A 26,821-nucleotide genomic window follows, 5' to 3' on the forward strand; every position below is an offset into this window, starting at 1 on the left:
GTGCCTTTTTTCGCTTTGTCCCCCCCCCCCAAAAAAAAAAAAAAAAAAAAAAAAAATTGAAAATACGTTCCGTCGCCTATGATTCCGTCACCTATGGCACTCGCTGGTATTTGAATATATCATCATTTACACCCTCTCAAAGAAAGCAGACTTACTTTTGCCCTTTATTTTGCCCACAATGGAACTTACAGGAAAGCATATCAAACAGGATGCAAATGGAGGTCTATTCAGCCGGACGTTATTATACGCTTTGGAGTTTGGATTCTTGTTTGCCTAGAAAACGTAAAGTATTTCAAGAGTTTTTATATTTTCATTACATCTTTGTCCTTATTTCTCTATATCCGTAGCTCTACCATGTGCGTATTCGGGGGCGCCAAAATAGGGAGAAAAGGGAAGGAAAGAAAAGGGGTTGACGAATTGCTGTTTGACATGGGGGGGGGGGGGTGGATGCGCCGAATTGATGTTCAACCTAGAGTATGTATATAGCGGGTGCCGAATTTATGTTTTGCTTAGGGGCGCCGAATTGATGTTCGACCTAGGATGTGCCAAATTGATCTTCATCCTAGGGGGGGGGGGCGAATTAATGTTTTACCTCGGGGCGCCGTATAGATGTTCGACATAGGGGCACCGAAGGGCACCGAAGGGCACCGAAATGATGTTTAACCTTGGGGATGGGGCGCCGAATAATTTTTTTCTATATACGGTTGTCGAGTTGCTGTTTGACATATAGGGGCGCCGAATTGATGTTCAACCTAGGGGGTGCCGAATGGATATTCACCACACGCCAATTTGATATTTGTCTCGGTGCATCAAATTCAGGTTCAATTTACCTAGGGAGGGGAGGGGGTGCCAAACTCATGTTTGCTCCCATCAATTACCAATCATGTTCATGATTACCAAAAGTGCCTAGAAAGTCCTAATTTTAGATCAGAATATAAAAACAAATTCATCCTACTCTTCGCATTAATTGTTTAGTAAGGTGGCGATCCTGTTCATGGTAAGATAAGTGCTTAGAATGTCTGACTTTGTATCAAAATATATAGATTTTTATTCAGCTCGCGCTTCGCGCTCGCATAAACTGTTTTGTTACTGATCATCCTTTTCATGATAACCGAAAATGCTTACTCAAATGTCCAAATTTTAGGTAAGAATATGAAAAAAATTTCATCTCGCTCTTTGCGGACGCATCAATGTTTAGTTAGATGACAATCCTGTTCATGATTACCAAAAGTGCTTAGAATGTCCACATTTTAGGTCAAAATATCAATCACTTTTTAAGCTCGCGCTTCGCACTCGCACAAATTTACGAGGTCAGAATATCAAAAAATTTGAACTCGCGCTTAGCGCTCGCATTAATTATTTAGCTATATACCCATCCTGTTCATGGTTATAAAAAGTGCTTATGATGTCCAGTGTTGGATTGGGAATTCAAAAATTGTCAGTTCGCACTTCGTGATCGCATAAAATGTTGATAGATACTCATCCTGTTCTTGATTGCCAAAAGTGCTCATAGATTTTTTTCCCCTCAAATTTTAGGTCAGAATATAAAAAAAATTCAGCTCACGTTTCGCGCTCGTATCAATAATAATTGTTTAAATAATTCATATACATATCATGTTCACGGTTGCAAAAAGCGTAGAATGTTTGATCGGAAAACAGATGAAAATATCCCCCTCCCCTATTGGCGAAAGCTGGATCTAGCCCCGGTTAAGAAATTACAGCTCCCGCACATAATTTTAATATGGTCTACCACTCTGATGAAAAGTTGAACTAAATTGAAACCCCAAAACGCTTAAAAATTCTATGCTTTCTGGTCGCATTTATTCTTTTCAAGAAGTGGATACAACTTTGATCTTTTTTTACATGGACACACTATGGACACATTAAAAAAAATGGTCTTCGATTGCCTTTTTCACGTGGTTGTGGAATAAGACAATTCAAAATGCATTTAGGCACTTTGATTGCCTGAGTGGTCGGGTCGGGGTGCAATTTTCCGAAAAGTTCACAGGGGCGCAAAAATAGTGACCCCCTCGTGGTGCAAAATCCTGGATATGCGCATGTCCGTCGGGCATCGTTTCCACTTTTGTACCTCTTTATCTATACCGGTGTGATACTATATAAGTCCATGGATCAGTTTACTTCCATTTCGTCTGATGCCAAATCGTCAAATTGCCAACTCGCCTACTATCATTAAAGTCTACCATAATTATGTTCATCCACTATCGTCTAGTAACCAGTTGGTCCAATAGCCATTCAGTCCATATACCATTTGGTCTAATTGGACAACGTGCTATTGTGCAAAATGAATGAAAATGAATTGGATACTGGACCAAATAGTTGTTCGACGAAATATTGATGGACGGAATGGATATGGACTAAATTAAATCAGACCATGTGGTGAGTGCAAGTTGGCACTTGGCAGTCGACGACTTGGCAATTTACCAATGGACCTACTAGGCCACTAAATTGAACTTGTCCGAGTGTGCCATAACACCTAAACTGCAGGCTTTCTCATATCCGATACCCCCCCCCCCATCCCCGCCGCCCCAAGAAAGGGAAGGGGGGCATGGAGGAGAGAGAAGAAATAAAGAAAGAAGTAGATTGTTGAAAGGGAATCAAAATAATATGAATCAAAGGGAATGTAAACGCAATATCATACTCTGTTTGAATCGCTTCTCTTTCATGGAATTTATATTTTGAATAGATCGTTTCATTTCAGTCTTTCACATTATTTTACTTTCAACCCTGTATTTCATCAGCTTTACTATCAAAAGCCTGCGTAGCGAATTACAAAACGTCCCATCCTTGTTTCACCACCCATGACATTACGTAATTATCATTTTATTATTATCATGTAATGAAATTCATACTGTGTTTACACGCTGCATCTGCTGTCAGTTTGACTACCTTGTAAATATTTATTTACAAGGTAAAGCTTATTTCCAAGGTAATATTTATTTACAAGGTAAAGCCTATTTCCCCACTGGAAAATAGCTTTAGAGCTTTCGTGGGTCATCCTGTGTAAGCCTGTTGTTTTTAATGCTACTGTATATATATTATGGTGACTTGCGAAATAAAATCAATCAATCAATATTTTTTGACGATATCCAGTTGAAATCAGTGGCGTTCAAAATAATGGGGAAGGATTGGGCTATATGGATTCCCAAATTTGTCACGGCCAATACAAAAAGAAAGCGAGAAGGGGAACTAATATCTGAATATTATGTCAAAATCTATCACCGATAAAAAATGATTTGTGCCCGACACATATATCTGGCCCCTTAATTCATATATTTTACGTTTATTATTTACGCCAATAGTTCAAGCAAGGTTCCTAACATCTTTCTGTATTTTTCGATGTTTACACAATTCCTAGCCTTGGGTTGGGGGTTGTGTGTATTCCTTATGTTCGCATTTTTTAATGTTATTTTTCTATTTATTTCAATATTATCCTCTCCAACTTTATTATGGTATGACTATTCAAGGAATTATAATTACTCGTTTGCTTGCATGCTCCATGACCGCTTTGCCTTCACTCCGGGGGGGGGGGGGGCACTTACATTGACGAGTGGATACTATGCGCGACCCCAAAAACACGTAAAAAGGATGTCTTTTTGTCAAAAACACAAAAATATTTAAAAAAGGGTATCTATATGTTGCTAGGAAAGCTACGTGTTTAGGGTAATATTTTCGGGGATGATGAAACAAAATTAAAATGTTTTATAAAGGATGTCCTTTTTGCCCCAACACTACGTGTTTAGAGTCCGACTTGCGCGAGTTGTGGAAGGTGCATGGGGCCGTACTAAACCAAAATAATGATGTATAAAGGTAAAACCAACGACCGACGGACCCGACATAACAATAAAATATCGCTGTACTTGTTTAGGGGTTCATTTCGGGAATACTTGCCAAGAGTATCGTTTTGTTTCCAATACTTGTTAAGGGTCGGTTTGAGACGCCAATACTTGTTAAGGGGTGCAGTTTGAGAATATGGAAAATACGTGTTTGGGTGCTTTTCGAGACCCCATGGTCGCGCATGGTATCCACTCGTCAATGGAAGTGCCCCCCCCCCCGCCTTCACTTCTCTCAGTGCGTATTCAGAACTATTACTGTATTCTCATTGATCCCCCTGGAGTTGTAAAAAACCCATAAAGGCAAAATATTATATTTTCATCGGCAGCACATGTGCATTAATTACATCATCATAAATTAAGTACATCAGGGTCCATGATCAGAAAAAGCGTATACCCATTAAACCTCGCCAGATGGGGCTTGTCCCAAAATAAAAATTTTATTTTTGTCTCGTTTCGAAATTTCATTTTTATTTTGGCTGCTATATGCTTCAAGCACATATTTGCTTACTGTATATAGTTTGCCTATGCATTTTACTCATTATATATATATTTTGTTATATATTGTATTTCTCCAGTCACTACATATACGATTGTCACTTGTATTATGATCATGTCTCAAGCATTGTAAATTTGTTTTGTATATTATTCCAATAAATGCAAAAAAATCCTGCAAAAAAAGCCACATCACCACATAGTTGAACCATTCCAACTATTTATACGATCAATACGATCGCCTCGACTGATCTGATACGATTAATTATTCCGCGATTATAATTAAGGCCCTTGGAACCGGGGGTGCAAAGCACCCCCAAGATTTTACAATGGGGTGCGGCGTGCATTATTTTCCATGTAGGCAGCTCCCCCTGGAATTCTGGTATAGGTGTCGAATTGGATAAATGTAGGAAAATTACCAACATTTTGTATTGGAACCTTTTTTAATGTTTTTCTTTTGCTTTGTCAAATTTTCCTCAGCACCGCCACCAAAAAAAAAAATCGTGACAGTGTGAACTTGGCACTTTTTTTTCAATCATAAAAAATGATTATATTATTTTCCCGCATGAGTTTTGAAATATTGACACGTACGCCAGAATCTCTTTGGTCCTAATATGAAGCATAAATTTCCACGTCTATAAAACAACAGTTATCATTCGTTTTTCCTATAGTTATAGCAGGGAAATGGGAGTTACAATTCCATTGATAAATAAGTCTAAAATGTTATGCCAATCAAGATGCAAGTCCCGGATGCAAGTAATGTCTTTGTCCTGCTCATGTCGCAGTCATTCACATTTTTTCAACGGTTGAACTGCTCGTGCACACTCTGTATGCGTATAGGCCTTTCCCGGAGGCCTTTCTTCCTCTCATTTGTTATAAAATTTCATCTTTTTATCAATTCTTTCTACTTGTTTACTGTCTATGAAGGGGTAGCAAGTTGATCTCCCATGGTCTATTGCTGCATCATGTATCCATTTCTCTTTGACCATCCATTTCTTGGGAAAATACATCAATTGGATGATCCATTTATATATGCCTATCCACCCATTCTTTCAGTCATCCATCCACCGGTCGTGCTGATGGTTTGATTATAGCATGGACCTAATAGGTCCATGATTGTATAAAGTATAAAGCGCCCTACTATATCATTATAGGCTACCCCCCACCCCCTCCCCATACTACATAAAAACTCGGCGACCCATGTACACATTTCAAAGCAGACGTAATGTACATGCACAATTCCCTTGTACATGTTGCACCTTGCTGCTTCTCCAGGTTTGCTTAGTCTTCTTTCACATACGTTGTTGCACTTTGCCCCACGGCGTGCCTTGTAAAGTTCTGTTGTAAGACTCTACATGCTGGTCGGCCCTGGAAATCACAACTCTGAAGCACGTGCACCGCGCAATACTCAACTTCTCATTTTTCCATATCTCGATGCAAGCTTTCTTGTGTGGATGCAAAAATAAGAGTTTTCCCAGAAATCTTGTCCCTGACGTCATGTCTGCCCCCCCTCATTTTTTGACACATGACGCCTTTACTCTGCTTGTTCGACCTTGAGCCGTTGGTCCCCTGGTTGCTTGCTCACAGGCATTCGTGCTTTCTTAGCAGTCAGGTAAAAACCTCGGCACAGAAATAACAGAAATTAGCAACTTGATGCGTACGTTGGTCACATTCATGCTATCACGGTCTACACAATGTAGACTACACGTACGTACTTCGCATCAACAGGTTTCTCAGCTCACCTTTTGACCTCGCGAGTTCAATCTAAACAAACGAAGAGTAGTCAAGTGTTGCATTGGGATTGTATCTTCGTTATGTTTTACTACAGGCCTATATTTAACCCCGCATTGGGGTTGCATCTTCGTTATGTTTTACTATAGGCCTATATTTAACCCCGCATTGGGGTTGCATATTCGTTATGTTTTACTATAGGCATATATGATTGCATCTTCGTTATGTTTTACTATAGGCCTATATTTAACCCCGTATTAAACAAACCCTGTTTTATATCATAGAACCTGCTCTGAAAGTAATCGTTTTTCTCTTCGCCCTTTCCCTTCATGCTTGGCTGTAGACAGAATGGTGGTGGCCGTCTGTTTAGAGTTTTAAATATTTTTGGTCTAACTTTTTTTTCCAATTTCTCCTCTGTACTTTGCGAGTGGATCTAAATAATCTGAAACTGACTGAAACATTCAGGAAAGATAAAAAAACACCAAAATATCAAATTAGGGTATGTTGTATCCATACCCCTTTATGATGGCTCTCCTGATTCTCTTTCACCAATCCACTTCTTTCTTTCTTCTCTCTCCTCCCTCCCCCTTTCCTTTGGGGAGGGCCAAGGAGTCAGTATACAGAGTATACATACAGTGAGCTGCGCTATAGCGCCTCGCTGTAGTTCCCGTATATGTATCACGCCAAGCTATACATGAAGGGAAAGGTGCATAAAAGAGCTACAATCCACATGAATAAAGATCAAACTCGGAACTCGGCCCTTGCCCATCTCTGGGATTCTCGTATCTCTTTTAGTCTTGGAGTACTTTCAGATTCATGACATAAGAGTCCGAAAGTAAGCCGTATTGGGCAATCCTTTGCTTCGTCATTCACGTCAGATAATCAACGTGTCTGAATCCTTTTTCACGCGTACGATACATTTATGGATATAGCTCAATATAGTATTCTTATCCTGTGTGTGCTATCGCAAATAGTGGATTATATCTGAAACTAATGCAGAGCGCAAGCATGTCGCTAGCCGCCTAGCATCGGCTCATTGAGCTTGCACGCACCGTTCGATGTTTGCTTTCTACTCAGCTACACACACAGAGTACTGCACTTTGTTGATACGGGGATTTCTTGATACTGCGCATGCGCCATGACGTATTTCATCAATATGCATGAGTCGTAATGAATATGCATGATTCGAACGGTGTTCTAATATCAATTTATTTTTTAACCCGAGAGGGCGTCAATAAGAAAGTTCAACCTTATATCGATTAACCGATAATTGTTATAATATATGTTTCACCCCTCAATATCATGAGAATATAAAAGTTATGCAAGTTTCTTTTCCGTGATAAAATAGAGCAATAATATAGGTATTTAATGAATGTAATAATTTCAAAATTGATTCATTGCCCTTGTCTGAGATCAACCAATCATACACTATACCTTTAAGAGATTTGAAAAAGATGACCAACATGCATGACTGAACCACAAAATATTTAAACAATGGTAATACCACATGTTTAGGGAGAAATAAAACTTTGTTTTGCATGACAATGAGGAGAAAATATAGTATTAGAACATTTAGTATAATAAAATACAAAATAGGTAGTGAGTGGGTGACGTCATCACACCCCTCATTTGCATACCGACAATGGTGTGCATTGTGAAATATGTCATAACTTTCTTATTTTCCACCCAATTTTGGATTTTGATGACATTTTCGTTATCATTATTATTATTTATTCGGCATTTCAAAATATATAAATTACAGTACAATACAAATTACATAAACATTAGGACATACGTGACATAGTACAAATGACCTGGAATAGAGATAAAGGGGCTGCCTTGGTTTGGAAAAGGTTAACTAAATTACCATGACCCACAAGTCTTCCTTCCCACACCCCTGCTTGTTGGATTTTTCTCTATTATTTAAATCAACTATTTGATGGGGATGGACTTGTCTTTTTAGAATGTAAGGTTATTTCAATAAAATGAATACGTTTCATAAATAATTATAGTCCTTCGCATTGAATTTTAACTATATTTGATACCCAATAAATTTGTTTTTAAATACTCGGAGCGACTTGAATGCTCCATTTGTTCCTACAGTGGGAAGGGCGCGGGGGTAGGCTTATAACTTGTCACAGTGCAATTTCCGAGTCTCCTCAGTGACGTAATGAGGCAAGCATTTGAAGGGAGCCAGGCAAGGCTTATGTGCCAAAAAAAAACTGTGATAGATTAAATGCACAAATGTAACTTCCGGAAAATGATATTCATATTTCACCATTTCCCCTTCCTTATCTTTATTTTTCTCCCTTGAAGTGAAACTCTAATGTTCCCTCCAAAAATATAAAGAGAAATGATAATTAAGAGACATACATAAATAAACAAACAGATGAATAAATAGATAACCTACATAAATGAAATGGGGAAAAGAGTACAAGTTTTGGATCATATTCAAGGATGCCAATTATATGTTCTTTTCATATTACTACTTGACACCTGACGGACACCATACACGAGTTTTGCTGGCGCAACTATCTTTGGCTGATCTGAAGTAAAGTCAAAAGAAAATTCGTGCCCTTGCTTGGCCTTGTTTGTTGATCAGAACAGCGCAGGAAGGCAGTCGAATACCATTGCAATAAATGAACACATTTAATTCCTGAATACCTCGTATGGACCGAATCATTCATATTAAGCATTATACAAAGGGTGAGATTTACAAGAAATATTAGAAGTGACAATCCAGTTGTAAATATTCGTACGCCTACTATTGTATTGATTTACTTTACCAAACGTAACTTTGAATGTATGGGACTGAAATGTAAAACTTGAGTATTAACAACGTGACGTGAGTGAGGTTGCTCTCTATTCTATAACTTCGCAGTAGCAAGTTAATTTTACTTTTCAAAAGCTTCTAGACCAGCTTAACCTTAAGATGTTGTTTAAACTAGTTTAGAGGCCTTATCGTGAAATTAGTCACCTCTCTTCTCGTGTGTCATGTGTCATCGTGTGCACTCGTGGTGTACAAAGTCAATGGGAGTGGAAAGAAGTCACTAGTGAGTAGTGGACTGGTAGTGCTGACGAAATAAAATAAACGGCAGTGAATGGACTGGTGACTTAAACCAGGATAATGCCAGTTTGGATTAGTTTCGACAACATCAGGATTTAATGTAGATAGTATCTTTCTTGTCTTGAATCTTGCTAAGTCCGATCCAAGTTATTCATTGCTCAAATTTTTTGGCTTTGCCTTTGACTTTGTTAACTCAACCCCACTCACACGTATTGCGAGGTTAGTAGTACTATTAGTACCTGACTAAACCCCTCCTTCATGTCCTTCAAAGAATGGATGCTTTATCCCTTATTACATGAGCAGCCTTGCCCTTGGTATTCTAAACTCAATATGAAAGTATAAAATCTAGTAGTGATTGCCTATGAATTTTCAAATTAAACATGTTAAACCAATTTTTTCTCTAATTTCAGGACTTTCGAGGACAAGGAAAGGTGGTTCTACTCACTCATCCAGAGCCGAGGTTGTACTACTCGCAGTTGTTTCTCAGTGATTAGCCAAGTGAAAGCTTAAGATGGTGGTTGAAATGGCCCAGCTTTTCAGTCCACAAAGGTAAGGTTTTTAGTATAAAGTGGATTAGGATCACCATGATCACATGTCAGTCAGATATCGAAACTTTGGAAGGTTTTTAAGACTGAAAAGTCAATTTTTTACCTTGCTTTTTGGCTATTTGAAGAATTTACTTGGTCTTGGATGAAAAAATATTAGTTCTCAAAATAAATAGGCAATTTGGAGGCGATAGAGGTGGTCCTGCTTCAAGGAAAAAAAAAATTTTTTTTAATCAGTTTGAGTTTACTTTGATTTTCTTTGTTCCACATTTGATGTTTAATATTCTGCTTTCCATTTCTAAATATGATATTTCTAATTTTTACCTTTCTCTTCTTCTTGTTTTCTTGTTTTGTTTGTACTTTTTCATGAAGTGATGATTTTACAAGCGGAATACAAAAACGGATGCTGAAGTTTTCCCATTTCTCAGCAAACTTTTAAAGACCAATTTATGCAAAGCATGCGTTGTAGGTCTTTTCTAAGTCAATTTTCTCTTCAGTTTATTAGCTTTCTATGGTCCCAAAAGGTAAGCCAATGTCTCAGGATTAGCCCACAAACATGAGCGATGTCATGATAAGGGTATCATTTGTGCACTTACCTGTACATGTGTGTTATGATATATTATTATGATATGATTATGATTATGATATTATTATGGTATAATATTATATTATGGTATAACATGAAAAAGTGAAAGGGATGTGATTTGCAGATAGTAAATATATATGCCACTGCATTAGCCACAGAGAGTGGGTGATCATTGTAAAAAGCCTAGATGGAAATCAGATAGCTAAATAGCCAATGAGTAATTCATTTTATTGTTCTTTATTTTTGTTGCAGGATAGGGGACAGCAAGACAGCTGTTATCCTGGCCTTGTATTTTCCTCTTGGTCTTATCCTAGCAGTTCTAAGGCTCTTCATTGGTTTACACGTTTTCATCATTGCTTGTATTCTTCCTATCCAAGTGCCCTTTAGAAGGTATTTAATCTCTTCCCAAGAAAATTGGTTTTATTTCATTAATTGCAGGACATTATTTGAAGCCTTTTAAGATAAACTATTCTTCTTTGAATTTGCAACATTAGTATTTTACTTCTTAAAAGTTTTCTGAAATAAATTTGGATTGACAGAAATAATTTTTTGCCAACTATAAAGTGAAGAACAATACATTTAATTTTCCATCGCTCTACCATTTTGAAAAATTAATATTCACATTAAAGGGGAATCCAGCCTTGGCCATTGAATGATGTGTTTGGAAGGAGAAAAATAAATTAAACAGAATGGTGAAAGTTTGAAAGAAATCGGACAAGCAATAAGAAAGTTATAGCTGCTTTAAAATTGAGATCACTAATACTATGTAGATTTCAAATTGGCAACTGGGTAAGTAAAGTATGACAAGGGGCAAGGACAACTTTCCCATAGGCCATGTACTTTATTATCAGGGATTTGTGGTTTTCTCCAAAGTACCCATTTCCCTGGGGCAGTAATCTAAATATAACCCAGGTAGTATATTGTTTTATGTCCGCATGAAAGAAAAATATAATTTGAAATAAAACTTTTGGGAAAAATGACATTTTAGCCATGATATGTATTGGAGTACATGGAAGAGTAGTCCTTGCCTTACATCACTATGACATCCCATATGCGGCCAATTTGAAGTCTCCATGGGTATAGTGATTACCAATATTTACAACTTTTAAAAATTCATAACTTTCTTGTTGTTTGTCCAATATTGTTCAAACTTTCACCTATCAACTTGTCTGATTTTTCTTTTTCTTATAAAAACAAGTTTTTATTTGGGTTGGATTCCCCTTTTTAACTTCAAGTGTAAAATTCTTTTAGTGGTTTTTTCAAAAGTTATGTGATTGAACCGCTGTACTCTAATGATTGTGAATAGCAATAGTCCAGGATAGGCCCCATAGACAAGGGGTCGAACCTTGTTTTTTTAGATATACAATGTTTTTTTATGGTTTCTTGTCAATTCGAGGGTGCTGATTCCGAATCTGAATGATGCCACTCTTGTAACCTTGAGCATTTTCCGCAAATTGGCAAAATCCAATATGGCCGCCTAAATATGCAAATTACCCATGAAAATCATAAAATTGCCCACACATTAGCTATAAAATACATGTAGTTGTTGTGCAGAAGTGAAATACCAATTGGAAAAGCGATATTTGACAAAATATTTAAATTATTGATATTCAAAATGGCCGCCATAACCCCTGTATACTTTATTATGTAGAATATGAATGGGGAAAAATATTTTTTCAAACAAGAGCACTATTATTGCATGTGATTGTGACCTGCGAGTGAACTATACTGTCTGAAAACATGACTATTAACAAAACTATGTCATTTGTATACTATCTAATGTGATAAATGCTGTATTATGATATTCAAAATGGCTGTCATAGACCCCTTATACTGTGTACAATATATAAAAGGGGACAAATAATTTTCACAACCTTTGAATTTGTTTGACTTTAAAATGCCAATAACTGCGAAATATTGGTGTAACACTGTCTGACAACAAGGATTTCTAACGAAACATATCATTTTCCTTGCAATTTCGGTAATTATGCTGCATGTTGACATTCAAAATGGCTGCCATAGGCCCTATCTGTATATTGAACAAAGCGAATGAAGAAACTAATTTTCACAAGAGTAAAAACAATAAAATGAATGTAATTGTAATATACGAGTGAAATATTGTCTAAAAACGTGTTTTCTGGCGAAACATATCATTTCCTTCTTCATGCATGAGATTAATGATGTATTGTAAAATTCAAAATGGCCCCTATGGGCCCTTAATACAGTATTATCTACAATGTAAATGGGGACAAATACTTTTCAAAGAATTAGGATTTGCCTGACGATGAAATCCATATAATTCTGTTGTATAAGGAAAATATTGTTTGAAAACGTGATTCTTTAAATGAAATATAACATTTCCTCTCCCATGTAGGTGATAAATACTGTATTTTTACTTTCAAAACGGCCGCACAAGCCCCTACAAATTATGTAACATGCGTATAGGGAAATTAATCATCACCAGAATGAGAACCCAAAACGCACGTAACTATGTGATGTATAGGTAAAATTTGGTCTTGAACATGATTTCTGACTACATACATCACATGATGGTTGAGAAGGTAATAAAGGCCTTACTTTGAAATTCAAAATTGCTGCCATAGCCCAAAGTAGTATGTACATTGTAACTGCAGAACTGGGGACATATAATTTTGACAAAATTTTTAACATGAAAATGGCTTAATTTTGATGTAAGTGTTAAGTATTGTCTAAACCCAATGATTTCTAACGAAATATATCATAGCTTGTGTCATAAAGGTGATGAATGCAGCCTTTTAAGAATGAAAAATGGCCGCCATAGTCCCATATCTTAATATGTAAAATTTGAATGGGGAAAGATAATTTCCACAAAGAAACATATTGCAGCCATTTTGAAATTTAAATATAGCATTTATCACCTAAATAACATAAGAAATGATCTATTTGGTTAGAAATCATATTTTCAGACGCTATTTCACTCATACATGCAAAGCCAAATTCTGTTAAAATTATATGTTCCCATTCACAAAGTACATAATAGGCCTACCGTTAGGGCCTGTAGCGGCCATTTTGACTTTCAAAATACATTATTTATCACCTACCTGGCAGAATGAATGATATATCTTGTTAGAAATTATGTTTTCAGACAATATTTTACTCTTAAATCACAATTATATGCATGTTATGGTGCTGACTCCTGTGAAAATTGGTTTCCCAGATCGATTGTACATAATACAGTCAATGTCTTTTGGCGGCCATTTTGAAAGTCAAAATACTATATTTAACACAAATATGAAACCCGAATAATATATTTCGTTGCAAATTATATTTGAAGACAGTATTCCACTAATTTACCACAAAAAAATACGTTTTAGTGCTCACCTTGTGATTGTTTTGTCCTCTCTCACATCGTAGATCATAATTTTAGGGCCTTTGGCGGCCATATTAAATATCAAAATACAGGGTTTATCACATACATGGCATGTTAAATAATAAATTTCGTTAACAATAATGTTTTTAGTCAGTATTCCACTCGTTTATCTTAACAAAATGCATTTTAGTGCTCACTCTTGTGATTTTTTTGTGTCAACATTCACATTGTACATAATAGTGTTAGGTCTTTTGGAGGCCATTTTGAATATCAAAATACAGGATTTATCACATAACTGACATAACAAATGATATATATCGTTAGCAATCATGTTTTCATACATTGCTTCACTCATAGATCATAATTACTTGCATTTCAGTGCTCAATTTTGTAAAAATTAATTTTCCCCATTCATATTGTACAGGGGTCTATGATGGCGGCCATTTTGATATCAAGAAAATAAATATTTTGACAAAAATCATTTTTTCAGATATTATTTCACTCCGGCAGCACAATTGCATGTACTTTATGTGTGGACAATTTTATGATTCTCATGGGTAATTTGAATATTTTGGCGGCCATATTGGATTTTGCCAATTTGCAGAAAATGCTCAAGGTTACACGAGTGGCATCATTCAGATTCGGAATCAGCACCCTCGAATTGACAAGAAACCATCAAAAAACATTGTATATATAAAAAAACAAGGTTCGACCCCTTCTATCCTGGACTACAAGGCTTCAAAATGAATATTTCGCTAATTTTGATGATTGCAGAAAAAGTTTTTTGCTGGGGAAGTGGTGCAATACTAGAGGTGCATACATTCCCAATTCATTGAGAGTTGATTTCTGATTTTAGAAATGGAGGTTCCGTTGTACCCAGAGTATATGACTTAAGATAATCATTCTTGAATGTCGGCAATTATGGAAATTATGGTGATGTTGATGATGATGGTGGTGGTGGTTGTGGTGATGATGATGAAAATAATAATGTTAATTTCAGTATTATTTCATTCACTATCTATCCCCTATTCATAAGAAAGCATTGGCAAAGTTCGATGATAAATATTGAAATCAGATTGTGCTGAACAGGTTGACTAATGGTGATGATGATTGTATACTAGTAACGATGAATGTCTTTTATTCTCTTATTAATTACTCAATAATTCAGAGCCTTGCTAAGGACGATGTACACTGTTCTAGGATTCATTGTGTACCCTTCAAATCAACAGTATAGAAATCCAAATGTGAAGATTATAGTAGCCAATCACGTATCAGTACTGGATCATGTGATCATCGGACTCATCTTTCCTTCTGTAGTTGTAAGTAATCTCTTCATTTAATTCACATAATGTACATGTAGTAATAATTATTTTGATAGTGATATATGGATTTTTATAGTGCTTTTTCCAGAGTTACCTCTTAATTTTGGCACTCTGTTCATTCAGGGAAGTAATCCTGCATCCATTAAATTTAATCACCTGGGCCCGTTGCATAAAAGTTACCAACTTTGCCATCCAATGGTAACTACCATGGTAACAATGATCAACAGCCAATCAGAATCAAGGATTCCATGGAAGATACCATTGGATGGCAAAGTTACCATAATATTAACTTTTATGCAACCGGGCCCTGGGTTGACTGCAGGTCAATGTGGATAAAATCTGTTGCTGGAGGAAAGCATGCCATGGCTGGGATTCAAATACATTGTTCTCTGATTCAGAGACGAGAATCAAACTACCACAATGCAAACACAATACACCCACAGTGAGGTAAAGAACCTTCGTTATAATTTAAGGATATCAATATCAAATGAAAATTTAAAAAAAATGTTAACATATCGTAATGTAGAGGCCCTCAAATATGTTTCCACTAGATTCCCTGAGTTTGAAAATGTTGCGCTATTCAATTCATACTGAATGCTTTAATTAAAATTTATTTTCATGACTTAGCCTAATGTGTGGAGTCTGCCCCCATTTCTCAACTGGGCATTGGGATACACCAACATGGGAGCTGCTCAGGGTCGACAGGTGTTCTTAGATGCGGTCAGGAAGCATTGTCGTCAGGACACCAGACCAGTGTTAGCATTCCCTGAAGGAGCTATGACTAATGGCAAGGCTGGTATTCTCAAATTCAGGTAAGTAACGAGACACCAGGGGGCAGTTTCATAAAACTGTTATTAAGTTACAAACGACCTTTGAAATGACTGGTGACCATTTCTAGATGATTCTCAGTCTCATTCGGCATGTTTCTACAAAGAATCGTTAAACGGTATTACCCGCGTAAGTATCCAGAATTTCGGAAATTTTCCCTGTAGAAACAGACGCGATGCGGTTTATTGATAAACCGCATCGGGCAAAATGCGGTTTGCTGTGTTGACGCGGTATTTGCGACGAGGAATGTGAGTTAGAAACAGGTTGGTTTAAGGGTGATACGGTTTTCGATTCCAGAAAAGATAAACCGTTTTTAACGATTGTCTGTAGAAACACGCAGTTAGATTCCCATCAGCTTCAGTTAAAGTCTGATCTTTGTAAATCAAAATTCTTATTTTTTATATGATTCTGAATGGAAAATGCAGTATATTACAAAATTTTTAGGGGGGGGATTGGGTATCAAAAAAATTAAGGAACACCTTTAACCCCCCCCCCCCCCCTGTGTATGCCACTGGAACAGGATATACTTTTTTCATAAATTCATTTGTTTCATTTCCTCCATAGTACCTGGGCTTTTTCTTTAGAGCGTGATGTCCAGCCAATGACGGTGACAATTAGTAGACCACTCCTCAACATCAAAGCAGAGGTTTTAGGAAGCAGTTTATGGCAAGATCTACTCTGGTTTCTGTTTGTTCCTTTTACGGTCTATAGGATCAAGTGAGTATTGAATTCAAAAGACATATTCATATATTTCATTTTGTGCCAGTCAGAGTGGTGTTAATGTGAATTTGAAATTATGGATTGATTTATACTGTATAAAAGTTGTGAAAAAAGAATATATTGATAGGGATTTATGTATTGGTTAAATTTATAAGATGCCAAACATATAAAATGAAAACTGAGGGTGAAAATGACAAACATAGGTATCATTATATTTATTCTTATCATCATTAGTATCATCATAAGCATCATCATCATTACCAACATCATCATTCTCATCATTTTCATCATCATCATCATCACCACCATCACCATCGTCATCATCATCATCATCATTATATCATCATTATCGTTGTCATCATCGTCATCATCATCACCACCATCACCACCATTATTACCACCATCCTCCTCTTCTTCTTCATCTCTCACACTTGCTAATTCCTTCTTGATTTTATCATCATAGGGTATTACCAGTAGAGGAGCGGAGTGACTTTGAGAATGCTGATGATTTCTCTCGAAGCGTACAGGAGATAATGGCTGACGATATGGGTTTGATATCCTCTCCATTCACCAGTGCTGACAAGGCTGAATATGTCAAGAAACTTGGTGTCCAACAACCAAGAGGTTTGTAGTCTTTACAATAGGAATGAAATAATTTTTATGTGGGGAAATAACAATACAGCAATTGACTCCTACAAAAGAGATTGACCTTAGAGCTATATGTAATCCTCAGGCCTGCATCATTGCAAATGGTAAGAATAATATAATTGAACAATGATGATAAGCAGTGGCGAATCTAGCTTTTTTTTTGCTAAGAGGGGGGTGGCACTGATAAGCACATAGATAAATGAATATAGGTCGATAGTGCATGATATGATTATTTTTTAATTTGATAAAACTTTTTTTGAAAGAGTATTGTAAATTTCAATGTTGCAGGAAAACAAACAATGTAACATAGTTATGTATAATCGCTAGAGGGTATTCATTTGTCTCGCAATCTACTATGGTCAACAAGGAAATTCGTGATCACTCTCGCAAAAAGTGTTCACTGGCTTTCTAGGAAATTCGTGATCACTCTCGCAAAAAGTGTTCACTAGCTTACAAGTTCACGAGCTTTCGAGTGCCGCTGCAACTCTTTATCAAGTGACGAAAATTATCTGATGACGTACTCTATTTATACTAATCTCCAGGACCGTACGCACGAACGCGAGAACAATAGGTGGGTATTGATCCGTTGCGTCGGTATGCGGCGCGGCCGGTAATCCGTATATGCAAATAAGCTGGGGGTATATGCAAATACGCCGTGGGTCGGCGATATGCAAATTAGACAAAATTGGCGGGCTCGCTAGTTTCCCGTGGGCGGGGGCTGACTAGCTGAGCGGTCCCTCGTTCGGGGCCGGGAACGATCGGGTCGGCGTGCACTGCCAGGCAAGGGGGTATTGTGCTGTCTGATGGTTCGCATCCAGAAGTCGGGGATGTCGATCCCGCTGTCTCTGTTGAAGTTGTTAGGACAAAGACGTATACTAATAGCCTCCTTAATCCTGCGTGTATACCAATGTCTCTCTTTGGCAATGCAATGTACACCCTCCCAATCTGGGTGGTGTTGTTTCTCCCAAGCATGTTCTGCCATCGCGGATGTGTCGGTTCGCTGTAACCGAACATCGCGCTTGTGTTCAGAAATGCGTTCAACTATTGGTCGGGCTGTTTCTCCGATGTTTCTCCGATGTTTTTGCGTAATTTCGGAACCGTGTACCCGGTGCAACCGTGGACTCCGATTACATCGGAGAAACAGCCCGACCAATAGTTGAACGCATTTCTGAACACAAGCGCGATGTTCGGTTACAGCGAACCGACACATCCGCGGTGGCAGAACATGCTTGGGAGAAACAACACCACCCAGATTGGGAGGGTGTACATTGCATTGCCAAAGAGAGACATTGGTATACACGCAGGATTAAGGAGGCTATTAGTATACGTCTTTGTCCTAACAACTTCAACAGAGACAGCGGGATCGACATCCCCGACTTCTGGATGCGAACCATCAGACAGCACAATACCCCCTTGCCTGGCAGTGCACGCCGACCCGATCGTTCCCGGCCCCGAACGAGGGACCGCTCAGCTAGTCAGCCCCCGCCCACGGGAAACTAGCGAGCCCGCCAATTTTGTCTAATTTGCATATCGCCGACCCACGGCGTATTTGCATATACCCCCGGCTTATTTGCATATACGGATTACCGGCCGCGCCGCATACCGACGCAACGGATCAATACCCACCTATTGTTCTCGCGTTCGTGCGTACGGTCCTGGAGATTAGTATAAATAGAGTACGTCATCAGATAATTTTTGTCACTTGATAAAGAGTTGCAGCGGCACTCGAAAGCTCGTGAACTTGTAAGCTAGTGAACACTTTTTGCGAGAGTGATCACGAATTTCCTAGAAAGCCAGTGAACATTTTTTGCGAGAGTGATCACGAATTTCCTTGTTGACCATAGTAGATTGCGAGACAAATGAATACCCTCTAGCGATTATTTCAATCCGCAATAATGAACCTATTTAGTATTATAGTTATGTATGTTATCATAACTGTCATTTAACCCTTATCTGACCAGGGGGGCCAATTTGACCCCCCCCCCCTTGAAAAATTTGGTCACTATGCCATCAAATTTTTTTTATCTTGCCGCTTGCTGACTTTTTACTTTCAAGTCTTGCACCGGGTACACGGTTCCGAAATTACGCATCATTTTGTAAGCGCATGTCAGACCCCAAATTGCTCAAAAACGTGATTCCGTTCACAAAGTCAATGCAAATGTGTTTTTCAAACAAAAATTATAAATGTATGATTACTTTTACTTTTGTTGGTTTAAATGGATTTATTTTATGTTATGTATGATCGCAAAAGGGTCCCCGACATAGTTCATCAGAAAAAAAACAATAAAAAACAAAGGAATACATAAGAATTAAAAAACGGTCAAATATATAAGAAATTAATTACATTTTGGCAATTTTTTGTTGATATTTGTTAGAAATGTAAAAATTGATACTCCACCAAAATTAGCATTCTATTGGTTATATAAAGTGAGTTAAAGGCAAAAACATACACGAAGAAACAAATTTAGAGCAAATTTCATACATTTTATTTGCATAATTGATTCATTAAAAAATATAAAAAATTTATTTTTCTAAAATTTTACTCTACAATCTTGCAGTTTACATCCAGTTATTTTCGTGGCAATCGCGCAATCAGCGGTCGAGATCTGAGGGGGGGGGGTCAATTTGACCCCCCCCCAGTATATTCTGGTCTGAAATAGCCCAGTTAAAATAGGGTTAAGTTATTTGGCTAATTTATTTCTTAATCAACTTTGATATAACTGTGAGTAGCAATTTTTAATCAATATTCAACTAGAATTCAATTTATCCTCATTTTTTAGAACATTAGTATGCAATGGATGAATTGTTTCAAACTTCATTTTCTGGTTGCAGAGAGGGGTACTCAGCCTCCACAGGTCAGGCAAACTATCAATACACCACCAAGACAATCGGGGGCATCCCCTAGGTCATTTAGGGAATCCCCAGTAGACAAGATGATCAAACAAGTCCAGGAAGTCATGCCTCATATACCAGCACACATCATTAGAAAAGATCTAGGTAATACTTGTGTGTGATGATGGTTATAGCAGTTATATTCTACAGTAGTTATATACAGATTACTAGTTTATTAAGAAGACAATAGATTAAATTCCAGGCTACTTGTATGCTTCCATACTTTATTAAAAAAATAGAAAGGGAAACATGCTTACAACATTAATGTTATTGGAGCATGATAATGATATTTTCCCCCTCTAATTGAGAAATTTATTTTGAAGAAGGCAAACACTTTCACTTATACTTGAGAAGAGTTATTACTTCAAAAAATTATGTTTCTTGGATAAAGAACAAGAATAGTAGGTTTTGTTAAGTTCATATACTGACATTTCCTCTAATGCCCAGCGCACACTATACGATCCGAATTTCAACGAAATTGTAACAACATTTGATATGAACGTTCCAACCAATAAAATCTTAGCGATCAGAGTTCAGAATAGTGGTTGGACTAACTGAAATAAAAATTCAGTCAAGTTCGAGCCTCCTTGTAGGAATAAAAGCAAATTCAATACCAAATCGTAATGACATCATTGGCTGCGACTTGAAGCTGATTTGGACATAACCTCAACCACAGCGCTTGCCGCAAAGTAAAATTTTTATTTTATTATTCCTAACATTTGGCCAAACTTCAAATATAATAATTTTAATTCTTGGACCTTTCATATTTAAAGGAGAATGAAACTCTTGGAGCAAGTTAGCTTTTGTGAAAGCAGAAAAATCAAAGAATAAGATCAATAAAAGTTTGAGTAAAATAGGACTAGCAATAGAAGAGTTATGGGCATTTGAATGTCGAGATCACTAATGCTATGGAGATCCTCCCATTGGCAATGCGACCAAGATCTATGATGTCACAGATGAACAACTCTCCCCTTTTGGACACTGAAAATATACCCCAAAACATCTCTTTTTGCTCATTCTAATCATATGACAAACGATTCATCAATGATATAATGTTGTGAAACCTCTGTACTTGTCCTCTCATAAAGAGAACACCTCACCTTGTGATAGACTCTATAAAAGTGAGAATATAAGTGAAATAAGTACTAAAGTAATAAGGGAGTTGTACGTGTGTGACATCACAGATCTTGGTCGCATTGCCAATGGGAAGATCTACATGGCATTAGTGATCTCAATATTCAAATGCTCATAACTTTCTTATTATTCATTCAATCTTCCTCAAACTTTCAACAATATGTTTCTTAGATTTTTCTCTTTGATATGGATTCAGCTGGTTTCAAGGGTTTCATTCTTTAAGTGAAATATATACTAAAGTAAGGGGTAGAGTTGTTCACAAGTGACATCACACATCTCTGTCGCATTGTCAATTGGAGGATCTCCATAGCATTAGTGATCGCTATATTCAAATGCTCATAACTTTCTCAATATTTGTTCTATTTTTCTCAAACTTTCGTTGATCTGTTTCTTTGATTTTTCTGTTTTCACACAAGCTATCTTGTTCAAAAGGTTTTATTCTCCTTTAATGCAAAAGGCAGTTTATTCAAACTATTGCATCACATTGGATCGCATAGTGTGCACTGGGCTTAACGATAGTTCCTTTCTTCATTACTCTGAAGACATCAGAAGTTAGGGTTTTGTGAGGTTTTTCATCATAGCAATTGATTAAAATTGGAGTTAGTTCAAGGTTTGGTTTTATGTTAAGCGAAATGCCAGTACTTGCAAAAAGCAATAATGCGATATATCTTGTAAGTAAACTTAAGTTTTGATATAGAATACTGTAATTACTTTTCATGTTCATTTGCTTTTTTATATTGTAATTCATGAATTTTGGTTAATTGACACTATCAGCATGTGCTGCTTGTCAATAATATGTATATACCAATAAATAAGATAAAATAAATAAACATAAATAATATTGAGAAATCCTTAAAATCAATATATAATAATTTTACCATATCATGGTAGTCTAAGTAAGTTTACATTCACCTCACTTTGTGATATACCAAAAATGAAATTTATTGCTGACAAGCTATAGAAGCTACCACACTAAAGATAGCAAACAAGTATTTTATTGCATGAAAAAGACCTGTTAATGGGCAAGAATACCACGTTTATTTTACTTTAGTCATTTATCACCATTTTCTACAGAATCATTTGACAAATATTTTTGCATTTATACATACAAATACTTGTTAGTAATTCATATTGGATTCTGCATGTCCAAACTAGTTTTGAGATTGTCACCGTAGCTTTATCAAATTTACTGAAATTAACTTTTAATATACAGATGCTACATGGGTGCACTTGTCTGTGCAGAAAATGTGGAATGTTCAAAATTGCTTCAAAATACTATCAAGGAGATAGTGATTTGTCACTTTGCATAATATAGCGTCTATTTGTCTTATTCTTGTACACAGAAACCACAAGGTCAATTGATGCTACAATCTTCAACATCTTAGAGAATAAGACAGAAATCCCTATACCAGCCGAAGAGGTACCTAGTTCCTCCACGGGGTCTGCCACGCCCCTCTCTACACCCCATACCAGTCCTCAGAGTTTACCCCATAATACATTCTGCATGACGTCACAGGATTCACCATCTTCAACACTATCAACTCCATCACCAGCAGTAAGTTTTATGGGGGTTTTTATTCTGAATAATTCTAACATCTTAACCACCAGGGACTATGGACTATCAAATTGATTATTACACCCTTCAAGAAATAGTGCAGCCATGGAAAAGATTTGTATATTCAACCAAAAAAAAAATTTAATTCAACTGTAATCATTATGCTGCAAAGGATTGCTCTTGAAATGCCTTACATGCATGCTATTGTAAATAAAAGCTGGAAAGGTCAGGCATTCCATGTATATGGAAGTGTGTTTGTGTTTAAAAATTAAGAAATTGGAAATATATGCCTTTATGTGTGCAGTTCATGGTAAAAGAACAGATATTTTCAAAATATTTGTTCTTATTCAGCATACTCATCATGGCTTGTCACATTACAAGGTGACAATGCAAGTGTGGCCTAACATAAGTCTTATATTTGTCCAAGTCAAACAATTTTTTCATACTTTCGATGCAAAATATGTGTTACATATCTCTTCTATGTGAAATCCTAGATAGATTTCAGTGGTCGTAATAGATTCAACTTCAGCTTCTGTTTTATGTTTTCATCCGCAATGATGGCCATGTATAGAAGGGAAAAATTTTGAAACATTGGATTTGCAAAATAAACAAAATTAAGACCACCGTGAAAATTTCAAGCAATTTTTTGAAGAGCATAAAGAAAGAAGCCATGTTACTCTAAAAAACTGATTATTTTCCTTGCAGTGTACCAAGTTTGCAGCAGATAAGTTTGGATCTTCATCAAGAGAAAGACAATTGTCATTACAGGATCGCAAAGCTGCTTTACTTGCCAATGCTAGGAAGTAAGTCTTATTCTATGATGATGATGATGATGATAATGGTGATGGTGACTATGATGATGATGGTGATGATGATGGTGATGGTGATGGCGATGATGATGATGATGATGATGATAATGATGATGAAGATGGGGATCAATGAAGACCGTAAAGATAATGATGATCATGATGATGTTGATGATGTTGATGATGCTGATGATGATGATGATAATGATGATGATGATAATGATGGTGATGATGATGATGATGATGATGAAGATGATGGTGATGATGATGATGATGATGGTGATGATGATGATGATGATGATGATAATGGTGATGGTGATGATGATGGTGATGATGATGATGAAGATGGGGATCAATGAAGACCGTGAAGATGATGATATTGATACAGATTTTTGCGATAAAGATATTTAAAATATTGTATTACAATGATGATTGAGTGTATCAGTATTGAAAGTGGCAGAGGCAAACCAAAGAATGTGCAACAATTATATAAAAAAGATAAACACACAATGTGAAATTGCAATAAAGAAAAGCTGATGGCTTTCAGACAGAGCAAACAGCCTCAACACACATCTTGGTGGCGTTAAGATTAACATGACATGAAGTTAAGCTATCAGTAAATTAATCTTCTCAACACAAATTTTGATTATAGAACTAGGTTTAGTGGTGTGATTTGTGCCTTTAAAACCACCATCAATAAATAATGAAATAACTTGATGGCTCTGGAGAGCTTTCCTTCACCTCTGCTCTCAGTCACCATTGACGTTGACGACTATTCATTTATTTTGCTTCTTGGTTTTATTTATTTTCAGGCGTTTCACAGAAACCTCTAAAGTAAGCAACTGATAAAACATTGCTCATCATTGAAACCTGTATAGAGGAGGTGGATGGACACAGATGCTTGAAATGCTCTTCATCAAAACATTTTTGGAATGTGAATTACATCTTTTGAGATTGAATGGATTTGCATCTCCTCAGCCAGAGAACAGTAAGGTTGTCAGAACTAAGTTGGCTACCATATGGCATTATTATTATAATCATAATTCTGTCACAAGGACAAAATTGTGAGAACCCTACCTAATAAAGAAAATTCCTCACACATAGTTAAATGACTAAATACAAATGACTAAATACAATTAAATGAAAGTAGGATTGTTTTCATGCTTATCCAAAGGGTGATTTGTATACCTGTACCACCATGCAAATCTTCACAGATTATAAGAAAACAGAATTGAATCTCTAAAATTTTAGATCTTTAGAACTCCTTTTATCTAGTCAACTGTCAATGAGATCAGATCAGACAGACACAATTGATGAAGACTTCTTATATTATGTGATATATATTAACTTACTAATTCAGAGTATTCTCAATAGCAGAGTGAGACTATAGGCGCCGCTTTTCCGACGGCGGTGGCGGCGGCAGCAGCCTAATCAACATCAAATCTGATCCAAAGGTCAAGTTTTTGCAATGTCAGAGGTCATTTAGGGTCAATGAAAATAGTATTTTATCATCATATGAATGGTGCTTTTTTGTGAATGATTATTCTATATTCATTTTCAAAGTCAGCACTGCGGCTATATTGAATCGCGTAATGCAGGCGAGATTGCCAGAGGTGCTACACTTGTCTATCGTTTCGTTTGAAAAAAAAATACATTAATGTAAGATATACAATGATTCCTGAACATAATCTGATATATGAAATTTACTTAAACATTTTTACATAAAAATATGAGTTGCAATTAAAAATAGAATTGAAAGCCTCTTTGTATAACCTCTTTGTAGTATTTTTGAATTGGGAACATTATGAATCCATTTACTACATTTTTATTGAATGGTTTATTCTTGAAATGGCCTTTTCATTTCCGTTTTTATATATTTATTTATAATAGTGTAAACATAAAAGTAATACTTTTCGAATCGGATAACCCTCAGTCCATCTTGATTATCATATCTTTGGATAGTGAAAATCTAAACCAATGGTACAAAATGATAATTATCAATTGGTTCTTATAACTGTCATTTTGAATCCATCTCTGGTGAGAATAGATACTTCAAAGCTTGGTTTACAAGGTCATGCGTTTTACAAGTTACTGTACTGGATTCGTGGTTCTTATTAAAACACAAATCTATCCATATAACCTCATCACTGCTTGAATTATAATGAAAATTGTATGCATATTCCTGGGTCCTGCTGTACACAACTTAGTAATTGATTGAAGGGTTAACTTTGACATTGCTCATTGTGTACAATCAATCGTACAAGTTAACTGTATGATTAATCACTTGTATTTGTGTCATGGGGCCCAGAGATATGTGGGAAGATCAAAAACAGGAAATGCTTGAGATTTTCAGGTATGGAACCATGATTGGTGTGAGATTGTCAGACATGGTGTATGATGTATATTGGGAGAGTTCACTGTGATGAATGCTTCCAGAAGAAATGGGCAGGGGGGGGGTAGGATGAGAAGGATGTTCCTCTGTCTGATGTGTGAGACTCCTTTGATCACTGCCTATGTATTACTTCAGGGGCTAGTTTTAATTACCTTTAAACAAGGAATGATCTAAACATATGTGCACAAATGCAGACTTTGTCTGAACAAATTTTGTTGCTCTTTCTGCTTAATTCTTGAAGTGGTCTTTTCGCCCACATTAACAAAGCAGCTTAATGTCAATGTAGATCAAGAAAAAGTAGTTGCTGAACATCTAGTGTGAATTTTTGCTTGTTCCATTACCATTTTTCTCTTTATTGTCAACTTGGACAACAATGAAAATTTATGGTGAAATGAACATGGTACATCTGGGTCTTTTATTAAGCATTTGTTTCCATGAGTCAAGAAACTGCTTCAGTTTGCTATTAGATCAATGTTTCATTTGATACCAACCCTTTTTATTTTCTTGATAAGCATTTACCACACAGTTTTTATCGATATGAGCCTGTATCATGTAACTTATGGGGTTTTTTTTCTTTGTCTGATGGTGGTATTCCAATGTGCTACTGCTTCTAATACATTGATACATGTATCACTTCAAAGTCAAGTAAACCCCCAAAAAAGTACTTTGGTAAATAATGAAACTATTAAATGTGCTAATCTTTAAATGTATAAACTTGTTCAGGCTAATTGTTTTGTAAATGAATAAAAGGCTGGCCATTTTCATTTGAATTGAATTTTTCAGATTATTATTTTTTTAGCTACTCAATTCTCTTTCTCTTGTCTTTTCTCACTTTGTCTATATCTCCCCCTCCACCGCTATCTCTTTGTCTTTTCCCACCCCCTCTATCACTCTCTCCCC

The 26,821-nt window shown here is 36.5% G+C and overlaps 1 protein-coding gene across 2 annotated transcripts; it reads left to right on the forward strand.

The window, feature by feature from the left end:
* The first annotated feature begins 8,556 nt into the window (after positions 1-8,556).
* LOC129273408 (lipid droplet-regulating VLDL assembly factor AUP1-like) lies at positions 8,557-26,572 on the forward strand. Of its 2 annotated transcripts, none has more exons than XM_064107923.1 (11): positions 8,557-8,783; positions 9,555-9,693; positions 10,528-10,665; positions 14,793-14,943; positions 15,574-15,758; positions 16,339-16,491; positions 16,958-17,118; positions 19,975-20,139; positions 22,512-22,723; positions 23,429-23,526; positions 24,342-26,572. In XM_064107923.1, exons 2-11 carry the CDS (start codon positions 9,656-9,658, stop codon positions 24,373-24,375), a joined length of 1,335 nt encoding a protein of 444 aa, XP_063963993.1. In that variant the 5' UTR covers positions 8,557-8,783; positions 9,555-9,655; the 3' UTR covers positions 24,376-26,572. The 2 variants fall into 2 exon arrangements, with proteins under 2 accessions (XP_063963993.1, XP_063963994.1); XM_064107924.1 differs by lacking the exon at positions 8,557-8,783 and adding an exon at positions 8,819-8,922.
* Positions 26,573-26,821: the final 249 nt, after the last annotated feature.

The sequence above is a fragment of the Lytechinus pictus genome, chromosome 12 (genome assembly GCF_037042905.1).
Source record: "Lytechinus pictus isolate F3 Inbred chromosome 12, Lp3.0, whole genome shotgun sequence".
NCBI classification, from domain to species: domain Eukaryota; kingdom Metazoa; phylum Echinodermata; class Echinoidea; order Temnopleuroida; family Toxopneustidae; genus Lytechinus; species Lytechinus pictus.

What these genes read in the sequence shown, in the direction of transcription:
- LOC129273408 (XM_064107923.1), top strand. Translation starts at nt 9,656, where the DNA reads ATGGTGGTTGAAATGGCCCAGCTTTTCAGTCCACAAAG. An exon ending in CAGCTTTTCAGTCCACAAAG is followed by an intron (nt 9,694 to 10,527) that starts GTAAGGTTTTTA and finishes TTTTTGTTGCAG; the next exon opens with GATAGGGGACAGCAAGACAG. An exon ending in TTTACGGTCTATAGGATCAA is followed by an intron (nt 16,492 to 16,957) that starts GTGAGTATTGAA and finishes TTATCATCATAG; the next exon opens with GGTATTACCAGTAGAGGAGC.